Source organism: Limulus polyphemus, unplaced genomic scaffold (assembly GCF_000517525.1).
Source record: "Limulus polyphemus unplaced genomic scaffold, Limulus_polyphemus-2.1.2 Scaffold338, whole genome shotgun sequence".
Classification (NCBI taxonomy): Eukaryota; Metazoa; Arthropoda; class Merostomata; order Xiphosura; family Limulidae; genus Limulus; species Limulus polyphemus.
The window spans coordinates 627,863-639,584 of record NW_013665948.1 but is presented as its reverse complement, the minus strand read 5'-3'; the positions used below and the strand labels follow the sequence as shown (position 1 = coordinate 639,584).

General features: G+C 34.7%; 1 protein-coding gene across 1 annotated transcript in view; it reads left to right on the top strand.

Moving 5' to 3' along the window:
* The first annotated feature begins 7,907 nt into the window (after positions 1–7,907).
* The window catches only part of LOC106457498, a 42,390-nt gene continuing 38,575 nt past the window's right edge, over positions 7,908–11,722 (top strand). Inside the window, exon 1 of the mRNA XM_013916923.2 lies at positions 7,908–8,543. Within this exon, the coding sequence (XP_013772377.1) occupies positions 8,532–8,543 (12 nt within the window). The 5' untranslated portion in view covers positions 7,908–8,531. The remainder of the gene's footprint in view (positions 8,544–11,722) is intronic.

The following is an 11,722-nucleotide window of genomic DNA, read 5'->3' as shown; positions in this document are numbered from 1 at the left end:
GAAATATGCACGTCTAAGAAATAACACTGAGAGTGTAAGTGATGGCAAACAAAGAGAAATAGTAGTTTTGAAATATGCACGTCTAAGAAATAACACTGAGAGTGTAAGTGATGGCAAACAAAGAGAAATAGTAGTTTTGAAATATGCACGTCTAAGAAATAACACTGAGAGTGTAAGTGATGGCAAACAAAGAGAAACGGTAGTTTTGAAAGAACAGTTTACAAAAATATGTCTTAGATACGAGAAGTAAAGCCCAGAACAATCGGGAGATTTTTTCATCAAACACAGTAACAGGAAAGGTGAATAATAAATAAGAAACTTAAGAAATGTAATTCAATAATATTAAGTAAGTTTATATGAAAAAAATAAAAATAATAGACATTAAAAAGTTCTAGTACAGATAAAATAAGTTTAATTAAATAACAAGAGTTAAAAACGTTATTAATGCAAGTTTTTAAATCGTGTCAAAACAGAATTTTCTGAGATTTTCCGGAAATTTTTGAGTTAAAAAACGAATATCATTAAGATCAGGGTCAAGGTACATACCAGATCGGGTGACAATGTTTAAAAAACTGACCCATTCGGCTTCTTCTGTTCCTCTGACGGCTTTTGATTTAAACCTGGTTTCTTTACTAATGTTTTTGAAGGGGTAATGGGGCTGGGTATGGAGCAAGAGGAAGGTATTTTTTTAGTTCTGACGAAACATTTATGGTTAGTATTAACTCCTGACCGAAGCAAACTAATTACAAAGACCATAACTAAAAATAAATAGCTAGAAATGAACATAACTAATGAAATATAATATTCAAACTATATTACTTACAATCATTAAAATCCATTATTTCATCGGCTGTGCACGGTTATTAAACTGTTCTCTAAAGGTATTCTGGTTTTACTCAAAAAAATATAAAACCCTATATTTTTTTTTTTTGTCTTTAAATGATGTTTTGAACCTACGTGTTTTCCCTAATGTCGTGACTGGGTTTGTACAACACACTGATGGTTGCATTTGTTGCACTGTATAAGATAAATCGTGTTTTGATTTTGACTAGAGATTAGTTTTCTTATAATATACCGATTTCTTTATGTTGGTAAGAGAAAGCACTGGTGGCTTTTATAAACTTACTAGTCTGACATCGAGCTTCATTACAAGAGGAACAGCCATTTTGTGGCACAACATAATTGACTTTTTCCTCAACAAGGATACCTCTGGTTATTAACAAAATTTTCCGAGCGAGAATAAATAAGTATAGTAATATGTAAATCACACTATATATCCTATACCCATTGCCGACAGGACCTTTCGGCTAATACCAGGGTTCTTCAGGATGGCTGGGATACAACAGGCACAGTAATGATTGAGATTTTAGTGTTCATAGTTGAATCAAAAAATATTTGTAGTTATGGTTTTGGATAATATATGATAACCAGAATAACTGTGTTACTTGCTTGGGGTCAGTTTGATTGAGAACAGCAGTAACTAAAATTTTGTCAGATTCTTCAACTTGTTTTTTATTCCAAAACCTTATAATCTGCTTCTCTCGCTGATATTTTCAACGTCTCACCGTTTCTTTTGTAACCATAACTGTTATTATAGATCCTCTTTCCGTTAAGGTCTTAACCATAATTAATATTTTATTTTATGTCGTCTAGATGGCAGTGTTTTGGTAGAGAATACGTTGTAGTTTTTCTGTGAAGTTTTTTGTACATGTCAGTATGTAGAAAGCCATTTTTTTTTACGGATACACTGACATCAAGAAATTTTGTTAGTATTTAAGATTTTCTAGTGTGAATTTTATTGGTTGATGGACAGAATTTGCATAAGAAAAAATAAGTATTTAAGGGATCGGTTTTCGGCAGTCTGAATGAAATATGTATCATCAACGTATCGTTTTCAAAAGTGTGGTATGACGGGTTGGATTTTCAGTCCCACCCATAAAGATGCTTGCAAAGTTAGGGGCCATTTTAGTGTTCATAGCAGTACCATTAATTTGAATGTGGTTATCAGTAAGAACGTCAGAGTAAGACTAAAGAAGAGTGAATAATAATATCTATCCAACAGTATATCCAGAAACAGTGTATCATAATATGTAACCAACACTATATTGAATGCCTACAAGGGTTTTCGCCAGGGCTCTTGAGGCTGGCTGGGATACAACAGACACAGTAGTGGTTGCGACGCTAGTGTTCATAGTTGAATTTAAAAGTATTTAGGGTTAGAAAAAGTATGCTTAAGTCAATTACTTTATTTAAATCAGAGCTGTTTGAAATATTTAATATGGTTATAAGATATTCTAGTCCTTCGTCATGTAGAAAGTCAGTGTACAGGGATGAAACGCAGTGCAAAGAAGGATGTTAAGAGGCAGTGGACCATTATCATTAATACTCTGAATAATGTTGAGAAACTAGGAAGCGCCATTGATTAAAGGAAGAGTACAGGGAATGTATTTTATATGGTGATCAACATAAGCCGATAGCTTTCAGTAGACATATTAGTGTTAGACATTTTTGAACGACTAGGATTGTCGGATTTATGTACATTTTTGGGGAAAGTCTCTCTGAGTAGGTTTGTTCGATTCTTCAAAAATATTTTTTTACCACTTTGGTTTCTCTGAAAGAGCTGTCTTATTTGTCATTAATGATCTTTGTAAGTCCATCAGTAAGTTGTTCTTTTGTTTTGTTTTTTGTCGCTGATTTGTCGATACGCGTCAATGACTAGTTCAAGTTTTAATCACTTATATACGAATGTATATATATATATTGTATATTAGATCGAAATATACCTTGCTTTTGGTTTAAATCTTACCAGCGGAAAATTATCTTAAATAGCATTTTCTAAGCATCTCACATGTAATATCCAGAAAAATAACAACTGAAAAATCTGGATGCTGATTTATCAACATCTGTTCCCTTAGTCAGTATCTTTTATCCAGACATATGAGCACGATCTTAGGCTAAGTGGGGTCAAATGACCTCCTGGGTGATATTTGACTATTCCTCCAAGTCCAATTAAACTCCATTAAATGTTTTCCAGATAATTCATAAACTACAGTATTCTTATGACAGCGGAAGTCACGTGACGCTGGTAACACGTCATGAGATTCTCGAAGGATCTTGACTTTTCCTGGCAACTCTAGTCTTTCTTAGGCGCCCTCTATTTTAGTATATAAGCCCGGTAAATAATTGAAGTTATATAGAGATATAGAGACAGAAAATTGAGTCAAGCAAGCGGTAGTGACCGTAAGTAAATTGCGTGAATCGTTGTGAATTATAGCGTGTATTTAAGTTAAAGTGACTGTGGAAATTCTGTTTATTGCAAAGTTGAATTGAGAAAGAATAAGCTAGTTTTATTTAAGAAAGGACTTGTATCCCTGAAGTTCCTCGGGAAGAATTTATACCGGAAATTAACAAATGACCAGGGCCCGGCATGGCCAGGTAGTAAGGGCACCCATCACACCAAACATGCTCGCCCTTTCAGCGGTGGGGGCGTTATAATGTGACGGTCAATCCCACTATTCGTTGGTAAAAGAGTAGCCCAAGAGTTGGCGGTGGGTGGTGATGACTAGCTGCCTTCCCTCTAGTCTTACACTACTAAATTAGGGACGGATAGCGCAGATAGCCCTCGTGTAGCTTTGCGCGAAATTCCAAAAGGAACAAACAAATGACCAGAGACGTAACACTATTGATTTTTGTTTATTTGGGTTTGATGGATAGCCAGGGTGGAAATAATTTTTAACAGCCACGTGGATATAGAAACTGCAAATATTTCAACACTCCCTTTCCTCGTCATACATGATATCCCATAAAAGTTTGATTTTTGTATGTCCGCCGGATATTGATTGACGAAATTTTATAGTACAAAACAATATTTACCGGAACTTAGTGAGGACAGGCGGAGGAGCGTCAAGCATGAAAAGACAACAATATTTTAAACATTACTCATGCCGGTTTCGTTTATATTTACTAAACACGCCGCCATCAGCTTCTCTGAAATCGACAACACCTGAAAAATCGGAAACCGGATACATTCAGTCAAACTCGTTAAGTTCTTTGAAATTGATATGGTCGAGTTGGCGTTCTAGTTTTGGTTTATCCAGTTGTTTCTGTTCTATCTGGCAACATAATCTTAAACAATAAGTAGTAATATAATACGAAAACTTTATACCAAACGTTTTCGGTTGCAGATTAATTTATTCTTACCTCCATCCATCTAAGCCTACGCATGTTTAAACGTACACTCGATTTAAACAATATTTTATATCGAAATAGTTATATACTAGGATGGTGTACACTCGATATTTTACATCGATATGTAACATACTAGGATGAAGAACACTCGATATTTTACATCGATATGTAACATACTAGGATGAAGAACACTCGATATTTTACATCGATATGTAACATACTAGGATGAAGAACACTCGATATTTTATAGTTTATGTAGTTATATACTAGGATGAAGAACACTCGATATTTTACATCGATATGTAACATACTGGATGAAGTACACTCGATATTTTACATCGATATGTAACATACTAGGATGAAGAACACTCGATATTTTACATCGATATGTAACTAAAATATCGAGTGTTCTTCATCCTAGTATGTTACATATCGATGTAAAATATCGAGTGTTCTTCATCCTAGTATGTTAACATATCGATGTAAAATATCGAGTGTTCTTCATCCTAGTATTATAACTACATAAACTATAAAATATCGAGTGTTCTTCATCCTAGTATGTTACATATCGATGTACTAGGATGAAGAATATCGATGTAAAATATCGAGTGTGCAACATACTAGGATGAAGAACACTCGATATTTTACATCGATATGCAACATACTAGGATGAAGAACACTCGATATGTTAACATACTAGGATGATGTACACTCGATATTTTACATCGATATGTAACATACTGGATGAAGAACCTCGATATTTTACATCGATATGTTAACATACTAGGATGAAGAACACTCGATGTTTTACATCGATATGTTAACATACTAGGATGAAGAACACTCGATATTTTACATCGATATGTTAACATACTGGGATGAAGAACACTCGATATGTAACATACTAGGATGAAGAACTTAGTAACAAAAATTCAAATTTCTAACACTTACCCATTAATGCGAAGGATGCGATTGTTCTTTTCTGGCATTATTGAAGAATATGTGGTACCATCTTTGTACATTTTAAAGGAAGAAAATACTGGTGAGTCTATGTAAGTAGAGGGTGAGTCTATACGTGAAGATAATAGTATGTATATGTACGTGGAAAGCTCAGATAGGGCTTATTACAAATTTTAAGATTTTTTTTTATATTAATTGTGTCGTGTACCACCGATATTAGCTCCACGTACCACCAGTGGTATTCGTACCACAGTTTGAGAATCCCTGCTCTATGATGACATATTCAGCATTTGAACTTCTTAAATATAGTAATCTAAAGATATTCCACCAACAGACATTTTTCAGTTTAACGTTTATTTATAATTGGTTGATATATTTTTGGTAATATTTTTATATACTTCCATTACTCTGCTGTAATCTACTTTAATATATGATTCGTTTATTTACGCTTGCCAGCAAGTTTAACATTCTACCAAAAAGAAACACGAGAGTAAGTTTGTGTTTAAAGCGTGTGTAGTAATCTGCCAGCTTTCTTATCAGAAAGTTAACGTTAAGTTGACTACTTTTACTGTACAGTTTTTTGTTGCTGCTAAGGAAACATTATTTGGCAGGAAGGAGATGAGGTACTAGGTTTCAAATACGTTTTCACTGCCAACAGGATGTGCAAAGGATTTTATATGCCAGACTTCAGGAAATAATACAGAGAATTTAACGCATTAGTCTTCAAATTGTCATACAGAGAATTTAACGCATTAGTCTTCAAATTGTCATACAGAGAATTTAACGCATTAGTCTTCAAATTGTCATACAGAGAATTTTAATTGTTAATCTTCGGATGATAATACGGAGGATTTTACGTGCTTATCTTCAGATGATAATATGGAGGATTTTAAGTGTTAATCTTCGGATGATAATACGGAGGATTTTACGTGTTTATCTTCAGATGATAATACAGAGGATTTTAAGTGTTAATCTTCGGGTGATAATACGGAGGATTTTACGTGCTTATCTTCGGATGATAATACGGAGGATTTTACGTGCTTATCTTCAAAATAATACAGAAAATTTTATTTGCTAGTATTAAGACGATAATACAGATGATTTTATGTTAATCTTCAGACAATAACACAAAGGATTTTCCATGCTAGTCTTCAGGCTGTATAACAGTGGATTTTAGATGTTACACTGTTAGTCTTCAGACTATAGTAGTCGTTCATAAGCAGGGCCGTGTGCAGGAGTTTATATTTGACCTCTACTGGTGAGCACGTTAAACATACACACTATATTCGATGACGAGGAACCCACTTTGAGACTAATAATGGCTGGAGACGGCTTGAATGGGTAATGAAGAAAACTTATATTAAAGTTTTTCTTCATTACCCATTCAAGCCGTCTCCAGCCATTATACACACTATATATATATATATATTTATATAATACCACACGCGTGTACATCATATGCATAGCAATAAACAACGTTACACTCACAAAAATGACCGAATCCGAATGCGTAGAATTATTGCGGGGGAGGGGGGCTGCTTTCTTTCTTGTGCACGCATCTGTTCATAAAAGATCCTCCAGTAAGGAAAAAAATGCAAAATAATTTTTACACAACTGTGTTCATCCTCTGCAGATTTTAGTTTATCGTTAGCATAATATATTAATGCAAGAATAAATCCATAATAAAGAATTGGGAAAAGTCTAGTCGATAAGATTTAAAATAGATTTAAAAAATTATTACTTTAGTCTCCAGTGTAAATTAATATACAGTGTGTACAGTACTTGCGTTAAGCTTGCCGATCAGGGGCGCCATTAAAGGGGCGAGAGGGGTAGTAACCCCCACCCTTAATTCGAAAGGGGGGGGTCCCAGAGAGCAGTTTCTGTGAGATATTTCTAGCCAGGCTTGATTAACATATATGTATACGCAAATTATACTTTAGTGTAGATCCCCCAGATGTACTGGGGGGGGGGCACGTGAGACCAGTCTTCTTAAACCCCCAAGTACTTGTTTGATTACATTTCCTAAAATCTAATTTTCGAATTACTTTGATTAATCTAGTAACTTATTCCCCCACATCATTTTCAGTTATTGTGTTCACACTAATATTGAATTATGAGGTGATAATTAGTAAACCGTCTTATCTAGAAAAAAAAATTAAAAATGTTCTGTCCATTCCACCTCGGCTCCTACCGGCAGCTTTCAGCGCAATAGCCTTGATAAACAAAATGTCATTGAAAAAGCAACTGAATTTATTTTTGTTTTTTGCATGTTATTGAGAAACACTCAGTTATTTAACTGCCCAGAATTTTCTATTACTGAGTAAGGCAAATTTGAACAGAATACCATACCATGTATAGCATGAAAAACATATTTTTTTTAAAAGAACTAGCGTAACAAAAAAAATTATATAATTTAGTTTTGACTAGCAAAGGCTGACTCATGAAAGCTCTTCTCGAGGAATTATGACGTCACAAGCGAAATCTCTTTTAAGAAACTGTATTACCTAATTTGGAAATACGCATTCATAGTTCATGTTTCGAAGTATTTCTTTAAATATTTTTTTTTCTACTGATGTTCAGTGACATTCGTTGTATGCCACTGATATTTGCTGACTTTTTTTTCATTTTCAAAATTGTATATACCCTTTTCTTGACCGTTTTTACCTTAATTAAGAAATGTGACGTCGTAAACTTTTCTACTACTTTGTACTCCTAACTTGTTACTGAGTGATTCGTAACACTAAACGCGGGCAGGGTGTAGAGATACACAAGAATACATTGTACGTTACACTTCTGAGACTAAGAAGTGTCTTTATGATTCTGATGAAAACCCCTTGATTAACAGATCCGTATGAGCTTTCGAACAAGTGTTTAGATCACGTGCCACATGTGTAATGTAAACTTGCCCAAAACACCCCTCTCTAACGAAATGTCTATGGCCTCTTCCCCTCCCTGACTGACTAATTTCCTTTTTTCCTCTACCCGCTAACTTCCGTTAACGTTGATGGCTCCCTGGATGCTGTTTGATATCTCTATTTTCCGGCGTCCCAGCCGGCGCAAAGACGTAGTGAATGGCTTGTCCCTTATAGAATCAAGTTTAATATGTCTAGAAGTGTTTTAAACTAAGGACTTTTTTATATTCAACGGATACTTTCACGCCTGACGAGAGACTAAAGGATGGCGTGCTGGCTTGAAACATGCTACGTAGTGTATGTGTGGACAAACTATCCCATTTAAAGTCCCCAGGCCTAATGTGACGTAATCAGCCATTCGCCTAGGGCAGATATGGCTATATGTTGATAGTCTCGTGGAATTTCTTCGTGCGAAATAACTTTCTGTACATAGATAGTCGTGATTTTTTTTATTAAGTAGTAGATTATAACATGCAGAAAGCGGTAAGTAGGCTGTTATCTTTCATTTATATTTGATCTGTGTTTAAGTATAAGTTATCATTCTTGTTTTTGAAGTTTCTGGTCGGTGATTGACCCGTGTTTTTGAGTAAGTTTTGAAGATAGAACGTTGATCAACAGTTAGAAAAGACGAACTTTTTATACAGAAAGTTTTCATCTCTGAAAATTGTGCGTGTCACGAGATACTGGAGACAGGAATTTCATTTTAGTGTAGTTCCCCCGCCCACCCATCCATCCACAAGCAATATGTCTTTCTTTTTTACCGTCAACGATCAATGTGCATTAATATTTTCACGTTTCACACATCGCAAAAACTTTTTTATTTCTTAAAACTTTGTTCACGCGCGAGTCAACTTCCGAGAGAAGAAGGCGTGTACCTATGTGCTACTATAGCTGGAAACTAGTTTATTTTTAGTAACAAGAACGATATAGTTTCCTTTCTCCTTGCCTGCGTCAGGCCGGCTCGTTACCATAGTAACGCTGTAAGGGTGTTCTTCCGTTAATGGGACCGGTTCCACGTTGCGGTAAAGCTGTGGAATTTGTATCAATATTCATACTGGTTTATAAGTGCGATACGGGAGCCTACGTATTAGCACGGTGGTACAGAAGGTGATTGTTTGATACGGCTTTATCCACGTGACCTACAAAGTGGTGTATTCAGCATACAGATTAGTTATGGAACTGATACCGTTCGCTCTCGTTTAAATACTTGATCACAACGTAACCGATAAGCGGCATATTAAATCACGTGGCTGTTTCTGTCTAAATTCCTGAACTTACCCTATCTTTGAAATGTTTTTTATGTTAGTCTGTAAAGTGAAGTTTATGAAAGTAAATGTATAAATAACAATATGTGTAGAAGTTAATTAATATATTATATTTTCATTGTTACATTAACACTAAAGGTCGGATGTCACAACAAAGCAACCCAGAAGATTTTGTGATTCCGCCCCCCCCCCCCACTGGCACAGCGGTATGTCTGCGGACTTACAATGCTAAAAACTGGGTTTCGATACCCGTGGTGGGTAGAGCACAGATAGCCCTTTGTGTAGCTTTGTGCTTAACTACAAACAAATAAAATAAAATAAAAGTGTAAGTGATTCCATCTTCGTTGCTCAACTTTGTGAAACAGAAAATGCGGAGTGATATCTTCGAATCTTTTCGTAAATAAATGCCTAGAAAACGTAGAAGAAAACGCGTTTTGTATAGAGATTTGTTAAGAGGTTATAGGCAGAGTTGGTTCATAAAAAAACGGTAATTCTGTCTTTTAGTTTGGTAACATTACATTAAAAGCTGCCTCACACAATATTAAAAAGGCGCATCAGTTCGAAATATAAAAAAAAAAAGTGAGTTACTTTCGTGAAATTTGATTTTAAATATTCAAAATGCTTTTTTTTTTGGTGTACTTAAAAGATGATACAAGAAGTCATAAAATCCAACTATTCCCCCTCCCCCCGACACACACATGCTAACGTTTGATATTTCCATTTCTCTGGAATAAATCAGAAATAACTCTAAAGTCATTAATAAAGATAAAATTATAAAGTTATTAAGAACGATAAAAAGCTAAAGGTATTGAAATAAATACAAAAATCTAAGTTACATCAAAGCTGAATAAAGATTGCAGAACAGTACATTTAGGAACAGTTGGAGAAAATTTTCATAAGAATTTTACGCTTTTAGTAATACTCAAAGCTATGTGTGTTCCTACAGTAAAAGTTCCTTTTAAAGCCAAAGAATTTTTGAAATTATGCAGTACTACCCAACTTTTATTGACTTTTTCTTTCTGCTAACATGATAAAAAATTATTTGTATTCTCAGCTTACTACAACTTATTTAGGCCTAAAATACTAATACATTATAAATAAAAAATGTTACAAACACCCGAAAATTATGATGTGGTAAGATGTTACATGCCCTCCCCCCCCCCAGTTGGCTCAACGGTAATTCTGAGAGCTTATGACGATAAAAATCGAGTTTCGATACTTGCAGCGGGCAGAGCATCGCTAGCCCATTGTGTAGCTTTGTGCTTAATAACAAACAACTAAACATTTGATGAAGCGTTGTTGAATGGACGGCAACTGGCTGTTGTAGAGACACAAGTTTCATCGTGAATACTCTGCCTAAACAATTTATCAAAGAATAACTAAACGTTTTTTCATACCATCACATGTCTCAACTCTCCAGCGCCTCCAACAGACTTTCATTTTGGTAATGAAGAAACGTAAGGTCCAGTTTAACGAATACACTGTGGCAATGGTGTGTAACTAATACACTATTATTTCATACCGTCACACGTCTAGGCTCTCCAGCGCCTCTAACAGACCTTCATTTTGGTAATGAAGAAACGTAAGGTCTAGTTTAACTAATACACTGTGGCTATGGTGTGTAGCTAATACATTGTGGCTATTATTTCATACCGTCACACGTCTCAACTCTCCAGCGCCTCTAACAGACCTTCATTTTGGTAATGAAGAAACGTAAGGTCCAGTTTAACTAATACACTGTGACTATGGTGTATAACTAATACACTATTATTTCATACCGTCACACGTCTAGGCTCTCCAGCGCCTCTAACGGACTTTCATTTTGGTAATGAAGAAACGTATTACAGAACATAAACGTATATTTACACAATTTATTAAGATTATCAAAGTTACAAATTCTGAAATTTTAAGAGAAACAGATTGCGTTACCATAAATGTTTCTGTGAAGTGTAATATGTGACTTTAATATCTCAGATACAGGATATATATATATACATGTACGTATAGGCACATCTTAAACGTAAACCTTATTATTCTAAAGCTTTATGCATATGTGTAAATGTATACAAGAAAACGCCACCTTTGAATGCACATCTGAAAGCTGTTCTTTTATTTCTATTTTAGCTTTAAATTTCTCCGTATTTTTGTCTAAAGTAATGGTTTGTATTTCTAACAAATAAAATATAATTTTTCGTTTTAATTCAACGGCGCTGATTCACCTTTTAAAGTTACCTATATATATATATATATAGTTTTTTTTTTCGATTGTTGTTTGAGAGAATGTTATAAGTGGAAACGTATTTCTTGCAATTTTATCAACGTACTGTTTTTCACGTTTCATTTAGAATGTCTACTAGTCTTTTAGTTTTACTGTCAATTTCACGTGCAGAATTTATG